Source organism: Etheostoma cragini, chromosome 15 (genome assembly GCF_013103735.1).
Source record: "Etheostoma cragini isolate CJK2018 chromosome 15, CSU_Ecrag_1.0, whole genome shotgun sequence".
Classification (NCBI taxonomy): Eukaryota; Metazoa; Chordata; class Actinopteri; order Perciformes; family Percidae; genus Etheostoma; species Etheostoma cragini.
The window spans coordinates 6590673-6616980 of NC_048421.1; the positions used below are offsets into that span (position 1 = coordinate 6590673).

The window sequence follows — 26308 nt, forward strand, 5'->3', positions numbered from 1 at the left end:
AAACATCCTTAATTTTAATTAATTCTAATGTAGGTAACTTTAGCTGGTTCCTGATTTGTTGCACACGTCGTGTGGTTACTTAAGACTGAATTGAACGCTCAAAGTTGTGGTTCTACCTTACCGAACTGAATGAAGATAAAATGACAAAAATGACAAAAACAAAAAAAAAACTGTTGCGTTCAAGGTTTGTAACAACATGATGAAACATTTAGAGGAAGTGCATATTGCGCAGCATTTAAGTTCATTTTACTGTATCATCTTTAATTTAAATATTTGTTTACTAACATATATTCCATTGTTATTTATTTTACGCCTTTTTGCTTCTCAAATCAGCCATTTCAACCACAGGGATTTTTAATGTTCATACTAACATTTGTTCTTTTGTAAAGATTCAAAAACATAATGTATGCAAGGTTACTTTTAAGGTGTGTGTAATGATCTTCACACAGTTTGAACTACAAGGGACTTTGTTGTTCATTTGTCTTGTTTTTTAAATTTTTTTAAATCACCCCTGGTGCTGCAATTGATTAATTCAGGAAAATAATTTAACCTGTGTACTTTATGTCCTTCAGACTCACTAACAAAAATCAATGTTTTAAAAAAAAGTAATTTCAATCTACCAGCTGAACAATTTCTGACTTTCTTACTGTTTTATAATGTCACATCATAAAACATATAATGTCATGGACTTGTTGGTGCACATGCCAGCTGGTTAATAAAAGGTAGAAAAGCAAGTGAAGACTGCCATCTAGCTTTGTGAGGACATGGGAAAACAACAAACTTGGATACTGTATCAATGTGCTTATAGTATGTAAACATAAATAAAAGTACTGAAGAGGGTGTTTTTTTATTGCAATTCTCCTCTTGCAGCCAAACTCCATCCCATACAGTATCTCAGACATCCAGTGAAACCGAGAGTAAGATCAGTCATGTTTCACAGAAAGTGTATTGGTAGTGTATGTGGTAGTGTAGTCAAATGTAGCCTTAGCAGCACTTTCAGAAATGTGCAGTGGAAACATTGTCCTCTTTCATACTATTAAAATACAGTAAAGCATTGTAAGTGGTTATTTTAACTTCAATGGACTCAGAGGACGAGTATTTTGCAGGCCTATATTAAAAGCCTTTAAATGTATTTGAATTACACCAATTAATACAATTAATGCAGCGGCTGATGACAAGCAACCAAAGCACCGGACTGACCTCTAGGTGAGTTCTGCAGGACGAGTGATTTTAAAGGTTGAATATAATGATCTCCTGCCATCTACAGGCGTACATGCACTGATGCTTAATCACAGCTAAGTGTGGTCCCAAGTGAAACAGACTCAAACTGGTCCAGCTTTGTTGGAGATATATGTTGGGACAAGGTCTGGTTCTGCCACGGAAGTTTTTTTCTGACTAATAAAATCAAAGAGTTTTTTTTTTTTAAATGCTTCATAGGTTTTACCCAACCAACCACTGTTTTTAGAAGCTCCAAAAAGTGTAACTCTGTGGGAATCAAAGAGAAACTCTTCTCTTCTGTCTGCTGATCTTATTTATCCTGAATTCTCCTTGCGACTGGAAACTATACTTTTTGTGACACAAATCTCACCTCTCAATTTTGTTTAATCAACCTGATTTTAATTCTGACCAAAGTTAACATCCAAGTCCAAATTCCCAACCAAAAAATCACCTAACTTCATAGAGCTGTCCACTCACATTAAACATTATATTTCTACTATATCCTGTTGCAATTATAAGAAGGCTGTAAGAACACACAAACACAGGATTTGTACTTTTCAAATGCTTTATTTAAATTAAGTTGTTTTCCTTCCTTTTCTTGTTGTTTTATTTGGTGTATCTCCGCTGGCGTACTTGACCTCTTTGTATTGTATACACTTGTGCCTGTATTCTTGTTATGTGCTCAATAAAAAAAAAAAAAAAAAGAACTGTTCAGCCCACAGGGGTCAGTGCAACAATGCTTTTCTACCATGCTTTAAGATTAAAGCTTCCTTTTAGTGGTGGGATTTTTCTACGTTCACAAGGTTCAGAAAAATATCCAAAATTATAAGCTGTAAGTAAATTTACGGGCTGTGTTGATATATGGATAATTCTGTTCCTGACCAAACTGAGTCAGTGTATACAATGTAACAGTTTCAAAATGTAACTGAATTCAATATAACTGCTCTGCAACAGGATGTTGTTGACCCTGTGACACTGTTAATTTCACACTGTGGTAATATATCAACAAACAGTGAAAAATCGGCTGCTATGTAGTTTACTAAATCACATAAAAATCCCATGAATACACGATAATGTCTTTGCTGACACTGCAGAGAAGCACACAAACATTGACTATGATAATAAAGTTATTGAAATATTTCTGGAAGGAATTAGTCCTGCCATCAAATAATCAGAATTCATAAAAACAGAAAACAAATACCTACAATGGTTATTACAATCCCACACAATATGTTATAATAATTCATTTAAAGAATTGCTGTCTTATTGTGTATTGCAGAGAATAGTAGACAGCTATAGCTGTGGCACAGGTTTTTGCATTGTGGTGTTTCACTGTGTATATGGGGGTAGCCACAGTGATTAACATAGTTACAAAAACCTCTCAAGAGTAGCTAAAGTCGGTATGTACTGTACATAAACGGTGTATGTACACACTCAGTACAATCCTTGTGGCCTCATTAAAATACAGTCAGCCCAGGTAAACTAACATTCTGGGTATGCAGTACTTTAAAGACTTGATAATTAACTGGGTATAGTGTTTTTATTTCAGTAATACAGTACTGTCCCTTTCCAGCCTTTGAATATGAATTCTCTTGTCAGAGTTGAAATTTTGTTTTGTTTTTTTGTCATACATTTTATTTTTTCTCTTAATTGTTTTATTTGTTTATACATGTTGTACATGTACGTATATATTTCTTTTAATTGTCGTTGAAATGAATATTACATTAATTCACTTTGTGCAAATGCAATTTATCCATTGTTGCAGTTTTACTGCACAATGTATACAAATAAATATTTACATGTATTTGTTTTATTGTTTTTTTTGTAAAAAATGTATACAAGAAATGAATACCAACGTACCTATTCTAAACAAAGATAAACAAATCATCAACAATGATCAGGACTGCACTGCTGATTCATTTCACATGTTTGATGTTAACATTACCAAATTTAAAATGAAAAAGTGTTAGTTTAAGGTCAAAGCATTTGTGTGTTGTGACAGCCAGTGTGCTGGGTGGAGTTTTTGTATGGAGTTATAACACAGTGCAGTATAACAACCACAGTGATTAGTCATGTGACAAAAACCTCCTTCCAATGAGAAGGAAATGTGGTGTTGATAAGGAAAACAAATAGGTGCAACATTTGTCCAAAAAAACTTTCTTTTGAAAGGCAAAGATGTATAAAGACTGACATTTAATGCGATCTCACACAAAGGGTTGTGTGCAACATGGTTCTTAAGTGATTGACTAATTAACTGCCCCAATATTTACAGCACTACATCAGGCAGAGGTTTTTGTGTGAGCATGTGGGACTGTGGATGGAGTAGCAGCCACAGTGATATGTGGCAATACAAAAACCTGCTGAACTTTCTCACTAAGTCACTGTGCCTCAAGAAAAATAACAGATAAAAAATGTCATAACATCAATACACTCGGAAGAGAAGTGATAGTAAATAGAATGGAGCAAGGCTAAATTGCTTGTAGGTGGAATTCATTTAAAAAAAAATTATTTCACACATAAACAAAAATAGGAAAATATTTTTTTACTTGCTTTGTATCAGCAAGACAATACATGTGTTTGTTTTAATCTGTAATTATTATGTAATTGTGAAGCCCTTTTTAGGAGGGTTGAGGTCAAAAAAAGAAAATTAGACAATTAAAAAGCCATAATCAGGTGGCCTTGTTGGTTGTCAGTGGGCAGGTGTACTAATATTTATAGGTTTATGCCTCAACACAGAGGTCCAGGGTTTGACTCTGACCTGTGATGATTTCCTGCGTGTCCTTCTCCTCTCTCTCCTTTTTCTAACCTGTCCTGTCCATTAAAGGTGTAAAAAGCCCAAAAGAATAATCTGAAGAAAAAAAAATAACATAATCAGGGAACTTCCACACTGCTGTTTCCTTTAACATGATTCAAACCTTAACATTACTTGTCAAACTAATAAGAAAAACAACAGTAACAGCATTTGTGAGTCACGAGAGCGTGTGTGCGGGGTGGAGTTTTTGTATGGGTTTATGACACAGTGCACAATGGCAACCACAGTGATAAATCCTATGACAAAAACCTCCTTCCACTGAGGCCAAAATGCTGTGTATGATGACACAGAAAACAAGTTAGCAGAGATTGCTTTCTGCTGCCTGCATGTGAGCAACAAAACTCTTCTTAGTGTATTCCTAAGGGCTGAGTAAGGCAACATGAACTTAAAAGGGATACAGTTTCCTGGCACACAGAGGATGATGTAAACATTCAAAAAGTAAAAAAGAGAAGCCGGCAATTATGGTTATAAAGTGTAAACTTGAAAATGAAATGGATCAAAAGTGGGGTAAAAAATTGTAAAAGAACAAAACAAAAAGGTACAGATTTATAGCATGTACTCCTGTTGAGTACATAGATTACAAAATGCTGACCACGCACCATACTGGCGAGACTGTTCTTCCCGAAAAACACCCACATTGTTTGTTTAGCGTCCTCTAGGGACCATAGTACTTATGACAGGGACAAAGCAGAAAGAGAGGTAAGAAATTATAAAGCGTGTATCATGCTTCATGCTTCATGTGGTCAGTGAGGTCCAAGTGGTGATGTGGACGTCAATTTTGCTTAGCTGCGGCCTGGGCGACTGTGTGAAGAGGGTCTGAGCGGCACGTGCTCCTCTAAGAATTTGTAACAACACGGACTGCTGTGGTGTTAATTATAGTCTACAGAAGAGAAGAAGTCCCTTCTGCAATCAGTATTCACAACTAGAGGGTTTGCGGCGAGCATGCGGGCCATCCACACCGCCCGCAAAACAAACAAAGGACTTTCAAACTGGAGACCGAGGTTCGTGTCCTGTTTTAAAATAAAAGCAAACAGCAATTTATTTTCTTACTTTAAAGAACAAATAAAACTAAGTAACAATTTGCATCACATGCAAGTAACGTTAAACTTAAACCCAAAACACAATCTTTTTTCTAAACTTAACTAAGTAGTTTTTGTGCCTAAACCCAACCTAAACTGTGAATGTTTCACAACTTTAACATTTTTGAAACGCAACCAGTATTTGGTCTGCTTTGAATATGAAGGCAAAAAAACGCTCCTGTGGGTCGTGAGAGCAATTAACGTCCTACATCGTGGTCTGGTTTGGAGGACTTGTTGATATCAGCAAAGGTTTTTGTACGAGGATGTTCCACTGTGTATTGGGGGGGTGGCCACAGTGATATATGGTAATACAAAAACCTGCCCTGTGTCAGGACATCATGAGCTTAAAGGTGATCCAGTTTCCTGAACAGAGAATCATGTAAATATTCACTTTCATTAAATAAAATAAAACAAAACAGAAAATATTAGGTTTTAAGGGGTAAAAAGAAATATGTGTTAATAGCCATACATTTAAAATCCAAAGTATCCAAGCAATAGTAGTTATTTTGATATTTAATTAACAAAATAACTACTATTCCTACTGATACATTTTTTGGCCCATGACTTTTAATCTACTTCTAAGGCACAAAAAGTGCAAAACTGGTGCATTCCAGATGGATAGATGACAGCCCCTTAGCATCATAGGTCACCAAGATTTTGGATGGTATGCATCAAAAGATACAATGGAATAGTTTGATTTCTTATTCAAATTAGTTAAATGCATTTGTATGGGTCCGTAACAATTTTTGTGTGTTTAATTCGTTATTACCATACTTGTAAAGCCCTTTTAAATAAGACCAAAATAAATTAGTTAAAATAATATAAATCATCAGGGCACTTTTGCACCTCACATAATTAGATATCTACATCAGATTTCTCGTTAAAACTAACAAGAAAAAACTCTTCAGTTAAAGTAACATAATGTGTGTGTTGTGATAGCCAGTGTGCAGGGTGGAGTTTTTGTATGGAGTTATATCACAGTGCCGTATATAACGGCTACCACAGTAACACATCCTATGACAAAAACCTCCTTCCACTGACAAAGACATTATGCTGATACAGAACACAAATCAGAAGGTGAGACTGTTTCCTGCTGCCTGTATGTGTCCAACAAAACTCTTCTTAGGAAATTCAAAGATGTTTGAAGACTGACGATATGTGTTCTTAAACAGTGTTATGTCAGGATATTGTGAGCTTAAAAGGGATACACTTTCCTTAACACAGGGGATCGTGCACATTTTCACAAAGTATAAGAAAAATCTGCAATAATTAAGTTCAAAGAAAAAAAGAATAAATAATACAAACAAAAGTGGATTGTTTTTTTCATAATTTTGTAGTTTTACTGGAAAAAGAATGTATTGGAATATAGTACATTGTTTTGCTGAGTACAAAGAGTATAAAATACTGAACACGCTTGATATCAGGCAAAGGTTTTTGTATGAGTTTGTCGCATTGTGTACCTTTGTGGCCACAGTGATGTGTGGTATTACAAAAACCTGTCCTGAACTGAGGCATGAAGTCACTGTGCCCTTAAGAAAGAGAGGATACAGTCACAATACCGATACGAGAAGCGACTGTCTGAAGTTTCGTCCGAATTAAAAAGTATGTAAGTAAGTAGCACTCCATCTAGCAGAGCCATGTTAATGGAAGGGTAGATTACATTAATGTGGAATTTGAATGTGGTATTTTTTCAGTTTTAGTCTACCACTAATTTCTACACATACTCCACTGTATATTGTTTTGGCAAATTACTTTACATCTACTTCCATACTAAGACACATACAGTGTAAAGTAAACATGACAACCCCTTTGTGTTAGGTCCCACAACCTTTGAATGATATTCCTGAAAACATATACTAGGTATGAAGTATCAAGCTTGCCAGAGCTTATTGATCATGTTTGATTCTGCAGTAGTTTTGTTTCTCATTCAGGTAGATGCCATTTGTCCATGATTCTACTGCACAAAGTAGCTCAACAACAAAAGGCTATTTATATGTGTTTGTTTACTTGTATAAGTTTGATAATTGTGAAGCCTTTCTCTAGGGTGTACAACATAACCACAAACAAAATAAATACATTTTAAAAACCATCATCAGGGAACTTACTTCTGACTCTGCTCTCTTAACATTGCTTGTTAAACTAATATGAGAAACACAGTTAAAGCCACAGCATTTCTGTGCCGTGATAGGCAATGTGGAGTTTTTGTATGGAGTTATATCACAGTGCTCGATATATTGGCAGCTATGGCAGCACAGTGATACATCCTTTGACAAAAACATTACACTAAGAAGGACGTGTGTATGATCCTGATACAAAAAACAAGTCAGAAGGTGAGACTACTTTCTGCTGGTGGATGTGTCCAACATAACTGACTGTTTGTGTCCAACAATAACTGACGATATGTCTTCTTACACAAATGGTTGTTTCGATACTATGAGCTTAAAAGTGATAGTTTCTTTTACACAGAGAGGATAATGTAAATATTCTCAAAGTTAAAAAAGAAAGGTTTCAAAGGGTAAACTTCAAAAGAGCAAAAGTGTAATCTTTTTATGATCTTATAGTATTACTGTAATAAGGTGCTGAAATATAGTACATACTCCTGCTGAGTAAAAAAAGAACAACATACTGACCACGCACTATATCAGGCAAAGGTTTTTGTATGAGTTTGTGCCACTGTGAATGACGGGTGGTCACAGTGATATGTGGTAATACCAAAACCTGTCCTGAGCATGCACCATATCAGACAAAGGTTGGGAATCAAAATAATCATCATGATTCATTGCCTGGGTACCATGAATGTATATCAATGTGTTAACACAATGTGCAATGTGTATGTTAACCCCCCCCCCCCCCCCCCACCACCCATGTTAAGACAATTCAGCCTTGACAAAAGTGGTGGGCAGACCGACCGACAGACAGACCAACTTTGCCATCCCTACCGCTAGTATGGCTAAACATCACCAAAGTGTAAAAAAAATAGATTTTCAGAAACAGAATAATTATGTTTAAGGTGTACAATTGAAATCAAAATGGAGAAAAAGTAGAATACTGTTTCATGAGCCCCTGCTGAGTACGCACAGTACCCAAAAATGGCAATGCACTATACCAAGGTTAGGTTTTTGTACGAGTAGGTGTCACTGTGTATGGGAGCAACCACAGTGATATATAGTGATACAAAAACCTGTCCTAAACTGACCTTAGCACAAAGTCACTGTGCCTCAAGAAAAGAGAAGATCAGATAATGTTATATACATGTTGTTGTTATGTAATGTTATATAATATATGTTATATAATATATGTTATATAATAGTATATAATAGTATATAATAAATAATTCAAGGTGATGTTTTTTCACCCTGAATAAAGATAAACATGGCAACACCTCAGGAGGAAATATCACTTGCTTTGTGTGAGCAAAGATTATATATTTCACATACTGATAAACAAACAGTTTATATTTAATTAAAGTATGTTTTAAATTTGAGTTGCACATAAATGATCCAATAAGTATTTAATTATCACATTAACTGCCATGTGCTACTTATAACTTGAAATGTACTTCTACACTAACACAGTATGAAATTCAAATACAGTTAGCCCTAGACTTAAGTTAGAGATATTATCAAAAGAGAAATGAAAACGTCTGTACGTTTTGGACTTGTGGTAATCAACATCCTTACTGGTGGTTAATATTTATGTAACACAGAGGAAACAATCTTCACCACAACAGGTGCTTCCTCATCCAGTTAACAAACAGAAACTTTAGACTGAAAGCCAAAGGCTCAGACACCAGCGCTGATAATATATTGCATAAAAGAAAGCCAGAGAAACTGAATATGTATGCTTTTTACATAAGAATGACATTATTTTACAAAGTAATAATAAATAAGATTCCATTTGTTTACACCATAGCACAAACAGTTGGAAGAAGTACCACTAAGTAATACAAATTTAAAATGAGTATTAGGATTCCTAAGAGTATGTTGATTATCAATCTTATCTATCAATAAGAAGAGGTTGAATGTAATACACAAAACATAAAATGAGTTAGACTACGTACAACATAGACATAGTAACTGTGTCAAATCTTTTAATCAAAAATGTATTCTGAACACTAGAGTTTTGGAAGGAATAGATGGGTTAGCAGCATCAGTTCAAGCTATATATCCCTTAACCTTTGTAGGAATATATTAAAGAAATAAAAAAGGAAAAAAACAGTTTAGGAATTCAATATTTATTGTAAATTAAATGTAATTATAATAATATAAGTTAGTATAAACAAGACCAGTATCCTTATGCACCAATCGCCAAGGCAGCAGGTCCTTTCAGGAGAAAGAATGTTGTTTTTCACATACGGAGAGAAGCCCAAAAGTTGTGTGGTGGGTTAAGTAAGGTTTGCACTGAAATTTGAGGCGCCATCGCCAACTAAATCTCAGCCTAGTCTAGATCAAACAGTTGGATATAATCAGATTGGTTATTCACAGACAAAACTTGGCCAAACAATGCCTGGTGACTCAATCAAAGAAAGGCAATATGTAGTGACCCAATGAGCCAATATGTGTTGGCTCATTGGGTCACTACTCCATCCTGTGTACTCAAGACGTTCCACTTCCGGGATTGCTCTGCTGCCATCGGAAATTACATCGGATTTATTAATTCTTTTTTTAGCCGGATGTCTGTAACCTTCCGTTTTGTTAGGGTTGGAATTTTAAACCATGGTCAATTTATGAGGGCCATGGTTAACTGCTCCTGAGCTCTCTGCAGGGTAAATCAAGACTATCTGTCCAATCTGAGTTTTCTGTTGCATGACTAAACCAATTTGGGAACGTACACATGTAGCACCAAAACAAGTAACACAATTTTGATTGGATTAAAGAAATGCCTATAAACTAGAGCATGTTTTTCTCCCATTACGGAATGAAATGTGGACAAGCCAGACCCCCCTAACCCTAACCCGAACCTGTGGAGGAAGGTCTGGCAAAGTGAGACTACTGGGCAGAGGTGGAAAAAGTACTAAAATATTGTACTCAAGTAAAAGTATGATTACTTTGATGAGATATTGCTTAAGTACATGTGAAATAACCTAATAACCAATCTGAAAAAAATACTCAAGTAAAAGTAATAAGTACTTGGTTTAAAATGTACTTTAAGTAAAAGCTTTTTAGTTACATTAAAAGAATAAATCCAAAACTTTTTTGTTTTTAATTAAAGAAAGATCTATACAAAATTAACAATGTCACAAGGCATGTTGTTTTGCTAACTTACAATTTGCGTTTAGTCACAAAAACTTTGTTTGAAGTACCAATGTACAAATACTAACATAACAAATAAAAACATGCTTCAGCAGAATATGTGGAGTTATTGAACACTGCCAGGTCAGTCACTTTTGGCAGGCACATCTGGCATTGCATGATAATACTACAGGCCCTCTTGAATTTAAATGAAAAAGTCTTTCAAATGTGGCCAAGGATTTTTGTCGTTTTGGGCAGCAGAATTCAATGTTTCAGCCAACATTTCTACTGAAACAGTCTCTGAACCTTCGTCGCTCGCCTGATTCACCTCCATCTTGTTCTCATTCTCCTACAGAAAGATTTGGCGCCTGGTAGGCAGCCTGCATGTTGATTCATCACTGTAGTGGTTCTGGGCACGATGATTAACCCTAACCCTGTACCAAATTTAATGTAAATCCATGTAAGTGGGACATTTCACTCAAAACCACAAATATGAACTGTAAAGATCACCAAATTCAGGTAGATTGATAGTATGAGCGTCTGTACAAATTTTAATGAAAATCCATTCAATGAAATGAATTTCCCTGTTGCTGAAATGTGCTATACAAATACAGCTTTCTTGCCTGGCCTTTCCTTCCCTTGCCTTGCCTTGCCTTGCTTTGCCTTGCCTTTCCTATTATGGCTCAACACAAACCTAAAATCAAGTTTTCAATCAGCCTAATATGTTCCTGGACATCCAGGTTTGTGATGAAGCGTGGTCCGTAACTAGAACTTGAAGGCAAGTAGAGTTCCCTTTTAGGCTTTGTTTTCTTATGTTTTGGTCATTTTTACAATACTTGCTAAAGCAGGCTAACGTGGACTATGGAATAACCCATTGCTTTTTACATAAATGTAGGTATGGCTTTGACAATGATAACTCATTCTTTAGTGCTTCAGGGTTTACAGGGTGCAAAAGCTGAACAAGGAATTCAAATGTTCTGGTTATTCTCTGCTTGTATGCTTCTGTGAGAAATGCAGTGATAACTGTACGTTGACCCCTAGAAGAAATACACAAACTCACTGATACAGTTACTTACCTGCCCTTTATGAAAATGCTGACTTTCTTTAAAGATTTTTTTGTTTTGTTCCAATTTATTTCATTCATTTATTTCAATCTATAATCATTCATCGAAGCAATTTATCATTACATCCCTAAATACTGTGTTTTTTTTCTGTACTGATCAGACACAAGATTGATTAGTCTCTCTGTTTCTGTTGCCATATGACCTTATAACTTTAGAAAAATTAGTAGATGGATTCACACTAATAACAACCCATGCAGGAATTACTATTTGCTGTTTTTTATTTACTTTTTACTATTAATGTGATACTATTGGCACTACCTCAAATTCTTATTTGTACTTGTACTGAGGAAATATTGGCACAGGTGTGTTTAATTTAGTCAATATTCAAGTTTAAATGCAGTAAATACAAACAGCAAAATTGTATTATGACATTGATTCACATCAGTGAATGCAACTTGTGGAACCTGCTGATGCTTCCTAGACATGTCACATCACAAATTGCACATCTCAGCTCTGACTGTTGAGCAAAGGTGTTACTTTTATATTCTTAAATGTATTAGGCTCAGCTATGGAAGGATATGTGAACACTTCCACTGAATAAAACTACATCAAGCTTAATAGTAATTTGGCTGAATCAAGTCCATGCTGCAGGAACATGGAGCTGACAAGAGGGTCTGATAAAGAGGAAGTGTTCACAACCTGTTGGCAAACATACTTCATTTTATATAACCCACACCACAGGAAATGAATATCTCAAGGGAAGTGGTTATTAAATGGTACAGTGGGATTTTTTTTGTCAGTGAAACATTTATTCTTTTCGTAGTTTAACAACATGTGTAGTATTTGTAATAGAAGCAGATTGTAATATATCACTGTGATGACTACTTTGACTACTGGGGGAAAGGGACACAAGTCACAGTAACTTCTGGTGAGTAATAATCTAATGGATTTTGGGCTAAGACAACTACATTATTTTCTTGTTTATTATTAAATGTTTGTTGATTTTAACTGGACTTAAACTAGGATGTCCTCTGCAGCAGAGGCACCAGGGTAAATGTTAGGTGTTTACAGTAGTTTACTGATTAAGAACAATCAATTATAAGATGACAGAAGCTCTAAAACATTTTTGCACTAAAGAGCTATTGAAACCTATCACTGTGACTACTACTTTGACTACTGGGGAAAAGGAACAATGGTGACCGTAACATCAGGTAAAAGAAGCTTCACTTGTCTTCGTATTGAAAATGTAATATTTACACTGTTTAAAAAAACGATTCTCAGTACATAGACCTCGGTGGCATCAACGGCATCATTAAGGTGCTTGTTTTTGTATGTTCAATGTGTTGCCATATTACACTGTGACGGTGCTTTTGATTACTGGGGGAAAGGCACAATGGTTACAGTAACATCAGGTAAGCCCTTTTTCTTTTCTTTTTCTTATGTATATATTTTGGTAAAAAAACAGTATTGGTCATTTTTATGAAATCAAGTTTTGACACCACACAGTTCATATATTTCTGGAATACTGTGCGTGAAATGTGTTGTAATCAGTAGACTCAATATAAATGTGGTGTTGAAAAACAAATCATGTTTGGTTCCAGCTTCAGCAAAAGCCACGGAACATATGTCCGAGGGTAGATTGTCATAAGATAACCCTCTATAGAATGTGTAGATGTCTAGGGAACAGGTTTTTGTATGCAGTGCTTAATAATTTATTGAACTGTGACTACGCTTTTGACTACTGGGGGAAAGGCACCATGGTCACCGTCACCTCAGGTATGTAATCCTAATAAGTCTGATTAGAGAATGCAACTCTTAATCACATTATCATAGTCACAAATGTAGGTCAGTCATAAAAACCAACAGTATTTTTTAGCCTGACAAAGAATTTGTATGAAACCGTTCAGCTCAATTGGAATGCAAGGCGATCAACAGGTGTATATTTAAGTTTGATTGTAACTGTTGCCAGAATCAAACTTCGTGAACTGGATGTAATGGGATATAACAGTAACAGGTTTTTGTGAGAAGGGTGAGTTGACACTTTTAACTGTGACAACTGGGCTTTCGACTACTGGGGAAAAGGCACAATGGTAACAGTGTCATCAGGTAAGATTTGTACCATTTGAAATATACAGCAGGGTATGTTTCATACTGAAAAATATAATGTTTAATACCTCAACATGTCATTATCTCAATTCAAAAGTCAAACGTTTTATCATTTTTTAAAAATCAGTAAAACTGTAATAACAAACTAAAATTCGTAGTATTACACAATGGTGGATAATTATGGCTAATGTATTTTACTTACTTTAATGGATTTCATAACATAGCTGGATTAATTATATATCAAGGCCGATATTTTGCCTTCATCAATAGATGTAGGCTTTTTATACTAATAGCCAAGTAGATTCAGCACTGTGCAACTACGAGGCTTTTGACTACTGGGGAAAGGGTACAACAGTAACTGTTTCATCAGGTAAGAATACTCTTTGATATCATACCGTTCATAGCTGCATAACTGACTAAAAGTAATACTTTTTTGCAACAATGCGATCTGCTCAGTGGACGGTAATCAACTTCACACCTTCATTCCTTCTACTTAAAAATGACTAATGATTACTGTAAAATTTGTTACTTTAAAGTAATTGACCTAATAATAACAAAAAAACTACCACAAATAATGTTATTGAAGGAGCTAAACTTTAGTGCAACAAACATTTAAATAAATGGGATAGGGAAAGATAAAGCTCGGTCACTTGAAATCTCCACTTTCAATATATTACAAGGTAATGCATTACATCATGTGCTTTTTTTTTTACGCTATTTATCAACTCAATTGTCTTCTGTCTGTTTCAACCAAGGAATAGTGGAATTTTTTTAATTTTTTAATTTTAATTACATGTATGTTTTTCCTTTCTTAGCCACTCCAACTGCACCAACTGTGTATCCTCTGATGCAATGTGGTTCTGGGACCGGAGACATGGTCACTCTTGGCTGCCTTGCCACTGGCTTCACACCTTCCTCACTGACCTACACATGGAACAAAGCAAATGGGGCTGCCTTGACAGACTTCATTCAGTACCCTCCGGTGCAGAAGGGCAACGTTTACACTGGAGTCAGTCAAATCCGAGTGAGGAGACAGGACTGGGACGCAAGGGAGACTTTCAAATGTGCCGTGGAACATGCATCAGGCCAGCCAAAAGAGTGTATTTTCCAAAAGCCACGTAAGACCTAAGTCATTTATAACTGCCTTTTAGTAATTGATTTGAAATCTAGCATTACTAGATGTTGGCGCTGTTAACATTTTATATTTGTTAATAACAGTTTTAAGGTTATTTATATTATATATATATATATATATATATATATATATATATATATATATATATATATATATATATATATATATATATATATATATATATATATATATATATATATATATATATATATATATATATATATATATATATATATATATATATATATTTATACATATATATATTTACAAATTTGGTAATAGTAACTGATATATAATGTCAAACTTTATTGGGTATATGATGAGAATTTTAACTCAATTTCAAGATCATTTGGTGACCTCTGTTCAACAACAACATTAATTTACAAGTTCCGCAAACTTCTGTTGCTATAACATGTAAAAATAGTTATATTTGAACAGCACAATTTGCGCAATAACTTTAGTTCTTAGTGCTTTATGCAGAAAATTAAAGGAAGACCAGAAGAGACAGGGGACTAGACAAAAAGAATAATGGTAATAGAAAACAGTTAAATAAGTGTTCGTTAATAATAAGAAGTAAATCTCTATTTCTTGGTTTTGTACAGCTCTGAGAATTGTTATTAGAGGTTGACTCTACCAAATATTTATACATTTATCCTGAGATTGTGTTTACACGTTTGAGGTGAGTTTTAAAAAAGAGCAATGTTTGGTTTGAATGTTTTAGGGGAAAATATACTCCAAGCTGTGATTTCAAAACAAAAAACAACAGAGAGGAGACGATAAAAAAACTGTTACCAAATTAAATTGCATAAATAAGCATCCTTAAATAATGTTAATTTTAAAACCAAAGAGTGAGGTGGAAAGAAAAGGCTGAAGCTCAGCTGCTGGCTCACTCTATTTTGTTTGTTATTAATATATTGTATGTCCTCTTCACCTTGTTGCAGTGTTCTGCTTCTTTCTGTCTATCTGCATTATCCTAGTTCTTCCTGTCTGTCTCCGCTTTCACTGTATGTTGATAATAACATTCAAACTTTGTTCGCTTCCCCGAGCAGTCAATGTATATGCAGAAGTGTGCATTTAAGCTCTGCTCTTCAATTTGGAATTTTTTATTCTATGAAAACCTCATTTTACCTTTGAATCTTTCGCACAATTTAGAAACAAGCTACAGTAAGTGTTAATTTAAGGCGCATAATCACAATGTGCACATCTGTGTGCGCAAGTTACAGTAGTGACAAAATCCTATTTTGCAAGTCTCTTGTAAAATCTAGATTAAATGAGCATTGTAGCACCTTGTTTACCTTTGCTTCTGCATATATATACATGTATATATATAGGATTCCCTGCTTCCGCATACATATATTTGTGTATGTTTGTTTTTCAGACGAGTCTTGTTATCCGCCAACCCTTAGTATGTTGGCCTCCTCTGAGGAGGGAACCGAGGCTTTCTTCTCCTGCTTTGCCAAAGATTTTTCACCAAAAGATTATGAGATCAAATGGCTGAAAAATGAAGTGGAAATTGTCAGCAAAATAGATGAGATCAAAACACATGAGGGAAGAAAGGACATTAATGGAACGACACTGTACAGCGCAGCAAGTTTTCTCACTGTTAAATCCGATGATCTGGTGGAAAACACTGAGGTTACATGCAAGTTTAAAGGGAAACGTCAAACGTGTCAAACAGAGGTTAATTCAACTGTGCTCTACCAACCATCCCGTCCAATTGGTGAGTAAAGTGCTACTTTTTCTATGAACATAATATGTAAATGTAATTCCAATTCGTACGTTTTTTTCAGCCATTTCTGTTCATTAATTGTTTATTAATTACACACTCAGGAGGTGAAGTATGTCTTGAAGCAGATGTGGAGGTAAATATCATAGAACCCACAATGGAGGACATGTTTTCACATGATGGAAAAGGAAACATAACATGTCAGGTCAAGATAAACAAACCATCCGTCAGTGACATTTCATGGGAGACCCACAATGGACGCACAATACTTCATCCTCCAGTAGTACCCCCTAAAGGAAGTAAAGGCTTATTTAGAGCTTCACTTCCCATCACGTATGATGAATGGAGCCAGGGGACAAAGTTTGTCTGCAAAGTGGAACATAGTGAGTGGATTGAACCACTCAAGAAAACTTACGGAAGGATTGTAGGTAAGAAAACTGTCCAGCAATTGTGCAAAAACTATGTTTATTTCCTCTTTTCATGCCATCCATCAAGTTATAAATGTGATTTCTACGTGTATTTTGTAGCATCGATTTCCAACAGTACTGCAGGTGTGTTTGTCTGTAGCAGGAGCCCTAATTGTTTTCTCATGCTTACAGGAGGACCGATTCAGCGTCCTTCAGTGTTTATGCTACCTCCACTAGAACATACTAACAAGGAAATGGTGACCCTGACTTGCTATGTGAAAGACTTCTTCCCTCGGGAGGTTTTTGTTTCTTGGCTTGTTGATGACGAGGAAGCAGGCTCAGAATTTAAGTTCCATACCACAAACCCTGTAGAAAACCATGGATCCTATTCTGCTTATGGCCAGTTAATTCTCACCCTTGATCAGTGGAAAAAAGATGACACGGTGTATAGCTGTGTAGTTCACCATGAGTCTGTAGTTAACACAACTAAAGCCATTGTCAGGTCCATCGGGCACAGAACATTTGAAAAAACCAACCTGGTCAACCTCAACATGAACATCCCTGAAACATGCAAGGCCTAGTAGAAGTTATTCTGTGTCGCTGTGTCTTCTGCTGTTTGGTGTTTAATGTTTGTTGCTTGTGATTTGACATTGTGTTTGTCTTTTTAATGCATATTCAAAATAAAAAAAATACACTTTGCAACTCTGTTGATGTATGTCGCATGCTGTTTATGTCTTTATTTAACCATTATTTGAGCTACATGTTTATTGTGTGTGTCACAGTGCTATCCTAATGCAACACAAATTAGATGTAGCTATAACCATGTTTGATAACAATGTATCAAACTTTTTTAACATCATATAGTATTCACTAGAATAACGCTAACTTTAGCCAACAATTTGCTAAAGCCTATTTGTACAATGTTATTTGTAGTCAGTGCATTAACACTGTTTGTGTGACTTGTTTTTGTGTGTTTCCTCTACTGGGTCTTGCACCCCCAACAAAAGATGGACAATTGTTTAATTATAATTGTTTAAGCTCTAACTCCAGTTCGGTGGTCTCTCAGTCAAATATCAGAATACACTGATTCACAAGCCAAGTCATGCATGCCAAACCAATAATGGGGTCTTTCAAAAGCAATTCAGGATCATTGTAAGATGATTGTAATCACATGCAAAATTATAAGGTCTTATGGTACACTAATACCAATGTAATAAGTATCAAGACATGTGCCGCTACTGTTCTTCCAATTTATGTTGTTAGTTTTATACTTTGATTGACTACAAGAAATGGATCCAATTTGGTCATTAATATAATTTGGTGATTTGTCTTATGAGCTAGCCTAGTGTATAAAGCTGGGTTTGTCCCAAGTATTAACTCAATAATTACTCTGCGGTACATCCAGACTACATCGACCAATGGAACAGCGCCACAGAAGCAGAAGAAGACAACATGGGAAGCACAGCCCTTACCTTCATCCTTCTCTTCCTCATCACTCTGCTGTTTACCATCGGAACCACTGCTATTAAGGTAATAAGGATTTTTTATATTTTAGAGTTGAAGTTAATTAAATTAATCCAGAATAAGACAACCAAGTTAATAGCTTTATGTATTCAAACAACACCGATTATGCTGTACAATTAATTGTCTCAGAAATAATTTCAATTAAAAATAAACTCTCTTTGAGTCGAATATATATTTAAAAAAAAATGCATTTATTACTTTGCAAACAAATTAAAGTTTTGAATGAATCCCAGGACACATCGATTGGTTATAACCCTGTTATGTGACTCAGATAATATTATAACAACCTATGAATTGAATCACGCCTCTTAAGGAATTTATGATATATCATAAAACATATTTTTTCTAATTGTATCCCCCCCCTTGTCATTTCTGTTGCTATAAACGTGTTTTGGGTCGAGTCAACTAACAATTGAAAGAATAATAAAAATATGTAGTCCAACCAGTAACCACTTATATAACTAGAAATTGGCAAATGTAAACAAAATTAACAATTACCATTCATACGCCCTAAGATCTTCGCTATAATTGCGGTTAAACAAAGATTCCACTCTTATGTTAAAAGAAATTGACAATTAATTAACAATGTAATGATTGTTACAGGCCTAGTTACAACTACTTTTTTAACCACTCGCACAAACAAAAATTTCAATCTTTTCAAGTATTGATTTTTATACTCTATTAAAATATAATATAAGATAATAGCTCATCTATCAATGACACAAACAATACTACAAACTTCAAATAGAAATCACCTTTGTGAGGTATAATAGTTTTGCAGGTTACACTGGAGAGGTGCTGAATCAACGCTCTAGATATTGAGTTATGTCTTTACATAAATTGAAAAAATTTAACGTTACTATACTGAACTGAATTAAATTTGCAGAATTTAATTTATGTTGCAGGTCTGACTATTATCGTGTATTAAAAATTATCCCAAATTCTTTTTTTTTCTCTCTGGTAAATCAAGCTAAATTTACTGTTAAATTAAGTACAGCATACTGCCACAGAGGCCAGTTTTCAATTTGTGCTTATGCCATATGCTAATACATTTATTTCACAATATTATTAATCTATATTTTTATGTTTTATGTCTTTTCAGGTTAAATGAAACAAAGGTGAACTTTCTGTGTAAAATTATTTTTCACACTTCTTATAAACTCATAGTTTCATGTAAGTAATCACAATTGTCATTTTTCATTTTATTACAAGAGCTTTGTGTCTTTTTGAAAATAAATACTTAATTGAAGAAAAACGTTGATGTTGCTCCTCCAACTTTTTTTTTTCTGCCAATATTTTGAAATTGTTCATGCTCGCTGTGGTTTCACCTATAAAAAATAATACGTAATACTCAAAAAAGTAGTATATTTTTTACATTTTCATTTTAAATGATTTCATTATGCAATATGTTCTTATGTTCACCTTCCTAGCATCTGGAATCAACAGCCCATGTTCAACTCACTGTGTAAATTTGGAGATTTCACAGTCGGTTAGTTCTCCAGTCTATTATTAATAGAGTCGAGAACTAAAACTTTTAGCAAAGTCATGAGAAGCCATGTGAAATCTTTGTGAACACACAATCTAAACTGAAATGAGATATTTAAATGTGCACTTTGTTTCTCTTACTGGCACCACCACATTTCACACCTGGTGTCTGAGATGCACCGTTGCTCTTTCCGTTGTTTCACTTCTGTATTTTGGTACCTTTGGAGACCTGGGTGTGACTCACTGCTTCCGCTTGCTGCTAGCCCTGATCACTCTGCCCCATCATGCTGCAACAGCTGTGCAACAGACCTCCAGCAATTTCTCCACCTGACTTTAAGACAGCAGACAATATAAAAGTACAACTCTTCCACCTAGCCTAAATACAGAGATGTTACACTTAGAATTGAGAAAAGACACAGTTAACCAATATCTAAAAGGTATGTATAACTGAGAAAGATTAAATCAGCTCATATTTTAAAAAAAGAAGAAGAAGCCATATACCATGTTTTAATAGGGCAATTAAAGGAAAAAGGATCTGTTTTCTGTTTTAGTTCAGCGGATTGTCTCTCCAAACATCACATTACACCCTGTCTGGGAAGGTGAATGTGGGGTCTCACCAGTCAGCCTTGTCTGCAACCTAAGAGGCTTCTTCCCAGACGACCTGAGTGTAGAGTGGAAGCTGGACAATCAACCTCTAAATACTGCCGAAATCCAAACAAAGCTGCAGAGTGTGGAGGGAATGGAGAAAACCTTCAGTCTAACCAGTGAGATTGAGCCAAATAGGAAGAATTGGGCATCTGGCTCAAGTTTTACATGCAAGTCCATTCACAACAAACAGGAATTTATAAAAGCAATAAGTATTTGTCAAAGTAAGTATGTTTGGCATACGTCTCACAGCACAATAGGAAAATAGTTCATTTATCATGAATGTTTTAAGATAAATGCATGTTGTAATAGATTTGGTTTTAATTTAGTTTTATTTATATTAACATCTGGAGCTAAAAACCTTTTTTTCATGCAGTCCATGGAAGTGCCCCTCCTTCCATCCATGTGGAGATCCCCAGCTTCAAGACAGTAATGATGACAGAATCCACAAACTCTGTGAAAGCAACATGTTTGGTCAGCACTGTTCTTGATGCCAAGGTGACCTGGCTTATGGATGGGAGAGCTGCATCTGGTAACACAGTGATCCAGGACCAAAACACCACTCACGTAGTCAGTGATGTGACGGTTCCATTAAGTCAATGGAAACAACTCAAGTCTATAACATGTAAAGCTGAACATAAGTGCTTCTCATCCACTGAGAGGACTGTGAGTGTAGCAGGTAAGATGACTATACAACATGAAAATCAGACGTCTGGTGACAGCAGAGCAACTAAAAGAATAAATTATGCTTTGTTTTCTTTCTGTATCATCAAGGGCCTGCAGTTACAGCCCCATTGGTTGAGATTAGAAGATCGCTCAAAGATTTGCTGAAGGGGGACAGCGCAGTGCTGGAGTGTGATGTCACACAACTCTCATCACGTGACCTGTACATCACTTTTCAGGCCAACAGTGTTGACATCTCTGACAAACTGTATGATGATCTCCCTGAAGGCCCAGGCCTCCATTCCATCAGTAGAAGCTTCTCTATTCCTACAAGTTACTGGAAGGAAGACAAAAGTTTCAGCTGCACAGTGAACCAAGGCTTCTCCGGCAACTTCAAGTCAAACTCCACTGGCAAAGTTTTTGGTGAGAGGCGTTACTCTTAGTTCCCTTAATGACAGTTCCTTTACACTTTATTCATCTTTAATAGACTTATTCAATGATGCACTGATTCATCTGTCCTTCAGTGGACCCATCAATGGAACTTCTCCTGGCCCCCAGTGAAGAATCAGGACCACAGAGGCTCTTGTGCTCTGCATGGGGCTTCAACCCTCAAATTAAATGGTCTTCTGAGTCTCAGCAAAGATCTTCATCAACTTATGACATCAGCATGGGTGCAGATGGACGTGTGGCAGTAACCAGTCAACTTCATATCCCTCACACAGAGTGGAGCACAGGGAAGGTGTTCACTTGTGATGTAACTGACAAGTCTCTAAAAACAAATGGGAAAAAGGAGATTAGCCTCTGCTCAGGTAAAATCAAAACAAAATACATAAATACATCAATGCATTGTGTTGAATAAATACATTCACCAGTGTGTTTTATCATCCATTAAACATTTGAGACATTTTCTTTCCTCACAATCAATGTTGTTGCATTTTGTCCCTCTTTAATGCCACGTTCTTTCTTCCAGTAACTCCAGCATCATCTCAGATACTTGGCATATATGTTCAGGGACCACCACTTCAGGAGCTTCAGAACAACGGTCCGGTGACTATCACCTGTCTTCTGGTCGGCCCTTCTCTTAATGATTTCTCTGTCACCTGGAAAGTAGGAGGGAACAAGTATTCCCTCAATGTCCATAAGGAGCCACCAGTGAGTCACAGCAATGGGACGGAGACTTTGCAGAGTTCCCTCAATGTTTCAGCTGAAGATTGGCATGCATACAAACAAGTGTCTTGCGAGGCAAAGCATCGATGTTCCAACCAGAGTTACGAGGACCATATAAGCAAAAGCAGAGGTAGCCCCATAGAAAGCACATATTTAGATATTTGCAATTGCTTATTGCCGTTTCTGAATTTGTAGTTCAACATAGTTTAAGGGAAGATGCATCCAAAACTTGACATTGGAAAAATATATATATTCTCCATGATGTCCGTGACCTAATGATGTGACTGAAATGGTCAAATTATATAGTCTTATTTACTTTTGTCTCTTTGTTTTTCTCAAGACCTGTATCCACCAGCAGTGACAATAGTGGAATCAACTTCCTCTGACCAGTCTACTTCAGACGCCCTCACACTCATTTGCCTGGTCTCTGGATATTTCCCATCTAACATCATAGTGTATTGGGAACAGAATGGCCAGAGACTCCCTGCAGCTCGCTACACCAACAGTCCTGCTTGGAAATACACAGGGAGCAGCACTTATTCAATGAGCAGCAGACTAAACACATCCAAAACGGAGGACAATGAGTCTACATATTCTTGTGTTGTCAGACATGAGACATCTGAAATACCTTTTAAAAGCACTATAAAGGGTATGTTTGGTGAGCTGATAATTTGCATTTGGCAAAAAATAAAGTTGACTGATGATGTTTTCATTCCCTGATCTTTTACGTATCAGCCGATACACATTTGTTCTATTGGTGATATATTTTAGGGGATTTTATGAGCTAAACTAGACAAGCAAAATCCGATCCTTTCTTTACTGTACTCTGTGTTTCATCCACCTCAGCCTGCCCTCATTGCTGCTCAATGTCAGTCATGTAAGCACAAAAGTAAAGAAGAAAAAAATAAGCATATCACCTATAGAACATTTGCTATCACTGAAATAAAGTGATTTAATTTTTTATGAAAGCCTGTTTATGTTCATGGATTTCTCTTGTTCCACGATCTTATCCAATAGAAATTCACTATAAAAAATCTTTTATGACTATTTTCCCCAGCCACAGTCACCCACAGCAAACCTTCAGCCATCTTGCTCCAGGGCTCTGATGAAATTGTGTGCCTGGTCTCTAAATTCAGCCCTGCTTCCATTAACATCACCTGGTTACTTGATGGCAAGGAACTGTGGGACTACAACACTAGTGAACCCCACAGAGGCCCAAACGGAAAGTTCAGCATCCAAAGCCACCTTCGTCTGTCCCAAGTCATCTGGTTACGTGGGGCAGTCCTCACCTGCAGGGTGACACATGTAAACACCACCCTATTCCTGGATATATCTAAACCAGGTGCTAGTGTGTCCACTGATTCAAGTATTTGTTGTACAATAAACACTGCACACACTAAATTAACTACCCATAGCTTCTGTAACTGCATGGATTATTGTATTACTAAATTGTTGTTGTCAGTCATCCACTGTAACAAAGTCAGTGTAAAAGTAAATTTACAAATCTAAATTTTTCTCTTTTGCAGACATCTTGGAGGACTGTAATTTCTTAGATGACATCATGCATGCTGAAGTAAACCAAGACACAGACGTGCAGAGCTGGTATATGGCTTTCACTTTTCTCGTTTTTTTCCTCATCTCCCTTATCTATGGTGTCTTGGCTACCATAATTAAGGTAAGATACGCTAGTTGTAGTACTTTTGGTAATTTCAAGTAATCTTCCAGTGCTGTAGTAACTATCACTTTTGGGTTATAGTATCTCTCTTATGCTTATTATTGTAATGATCCTGGAATACTAATATTTTTCGGCTAGTTTGAATTTAGCATTTGTTTGGTACAAAACTAAAAATTGCCCTTCGGTCTGTTTTCTCCTTTTAGATTAAGTGATAATGATTGAAGTGCAGATCCCATTTAAGGAACCAGATGTGGACTTTGGAGATGGCCTTTTCTAATTTTAAAGTGTAATGATTTAATTTCTGTTACTTCTTTCTTTTATTATGTTATGAAACTGGGTTGTACTTTATTCATAAATTTGTTTTGTTGCATGTATGTAGTGCATGTGTGTCAGAGGAAATGAGACAACAATAAATAAATGAATACATGAAGCTTTAAATTCTGACTTTCAGATTAAAATACCAATGTAATGAACACATAATATATCACCAGACTCATTCTTGCATTTACAAAAATAAAAATTCAAATATGAAAAACAGTTATAATAATTTGCTTCATTGATAACAATAAAAAAAAAGATGACATGCTGATATTTTCTTCTGGGAAATAAAGTATGCCATGTATTACTCATATTGTCCACGAGATTGAGACAAAGCTCTACATGCAGCAGTCTTTCACCTCTAGGTGAAACACTAGTTGTGTAATAATTTGAAGATGCTGGCTGACCTGTACTAGACTTACTTAACAGTATGATACAGATGTGCATTCACTTAAAAACACAAACAAAGACTGTTTTTATATTTCTTCTCCTTTCCATGACACATACTGGGTCACTGTAAATGAGTGCACACTCTGTCTTTGAGTTAGAGCTGCGTGTTTGTGTCTGCATTTGTGTACCTTGTGGGTTTAAAGGAATTCACATTTGGGAGGGATGACACTAAGCACATCCAGGCTTACTATTGGCTTCCTCTGGAGTGATCTGGCACTGTGTGTGCCCTGATAGGCTGGGGACCCTTTGGCAGCCGGCCCAAATCTGTGACGCTGTTGCTGGGATGGAGTCATAGCATGCTGCTGCCAGTCTAAGTGCCAATGCATTGGCAAAAGGGATGCAGGGCACCATGCCCAGCAGAGAGCGTCTCCCCGTCTAACTCCCCCATACCCCCTTCCCGTCCTCTTATGCCAAGCCTCCCTCCCTCCGGATCCTTGCTTGACCCCTTTGGTGTGTCCATATAAACCAGGGACAAGTAACAAAAATTGCTGTTGAAGCACCAAACAGTGAGGTACTCAACTACAAATTGCCCAGTGGCCAACAGTTGAAGTTTGTGGTTGAACTGAGCAGCTCCCAGCGTTACTTGTGTTGAACTGAATGTGTACAGTATACATTGCAGCGCTGAAAATAGTATAGTCAGTTAGTGTTATCTGAGAAATTAAGGTTTATATTTATCTTAAAGTACTACAACTATTGTTTTATCCTACCTTAGAATTGTCATGAGAGATGCAGTCTGTTGAGAATTCAGACCTTTCTATAACATTTCCTTTTAAACCATATCAGTTTATGGAAGGGAAAAAGATATACAACAAGATGTCTATAATCACTGTTGGTAAAAGTACTCACTGTAATTATTGGCACTCACACACATCCACACACATATACAAATACACAAAAAATTTACACCTAATATTGACTCATATGTAAAGATGCTTTCTGAAAATGCATTATCAATTAAATTAACAAGGTAACAAGTACACTAATGCTCTGTTTATGCTGTATAAGCTGCCATCAAATTAATGTAACATGTCTAAAGGGACTACATGCCAACCAAATTTTAAATGGTGGTAAATAAAAGGGGCATTGCCTTGGCACCTGACCATGTGTTTTTGTTCCATAGCTTTTCTCTAGAGAGCCAAATCAATTATAAACTAGAGAGAATTTCCACATATTTTTGTAGTTCCTCCATGATGGCATGTTCTTTTTAACACTTCGAGGAGGAGACAATATTCCACTAACACATTAACTTATAACTCCCAGATAAATGGACCTTTTCACATTTGGCATTTTCACATGTCACGTCGTCACAATTCACAAGTGTAACGTTAGCCTACATAATCAAATTAATGATGGCTTAATAGCATTTATCCTACTTCAGATTGAGGGTACTGGTATTATGCATTCTGGCCCACTGTTACACGTCCATTCGCTACTAGGACACTTAAATTGCTCATATTATGTTTTTTCCCTTTCCTTTATTGAGTTATATAAACTTTTTGTACACATTATAAATTTACAAAGTGAAAAAGCGCAAAATGCCCCCCAAAGGAAGCAGAAAAATCCCTGTTCACAAACTGCCCCAAACAGCTCTATTGTAGTCCAG

General features: G+C 36.0%; 1 protein-coding gene across 1 annotated transcript in view; it reads left to right on the plus strand.

Annotated features, from left to right (window-relative positions):
* LOC117958146 overlaps positions 1–25297 on the plus strand; it is a 141947-nt gene extending 116650 nt beyond the window's left edge. Inside the window, exons 4-20 of the mRNA XM_034894412.1 lie at positions 12281–12332; positions 14326–14628; positions 16024–16365; positions 16476–16799; positions 16971–17358; positions 17712–17731; positions 18116–18308; positions 19405–19475; positions 20339–20656; positions 20809–21111; positions 21207–21518; positions 21620–21904; positions 22066–22392; positions 22603–22920; positions 23320–23604; positions 23789–23937; positions 25175–25297. Coding sequence (XP_034750303.1) covers positions 12281–12332; positions 14326–14628; positions 16024–16365; positions 16476–16799; positions 16971–17358; positions 17712–17731; positions 18116–18308; positions 19405–19475; positions 20339–20656; positions 20809–21111; positions 21207–21518; positions 21620–21904; positions 22066–22392; positions 22603–22920; positions 23320–23604; positions 23789–23937; positions 25175–25297 — 4113 coding nt within the window. The remainder of the gene's footprint in view (positions 1–12280; positions 12333–14325; positions 14629–16023; positions 16366–16475; positions 16800–16970; positions 17359–17711; positions 17732–18115; positions 18309–19404; positions 19476–20338; positions 20657–20808; positions 21112–21206; positions 21519–21619; positions 21905–22065; positions 22393–22602; positions 22921–23319; positions 23605–23788; positions 23938–25174) is intronic.
* The last annotated feature ends 1011 nt before the right edge of the window (positions 25298–26308 follow it).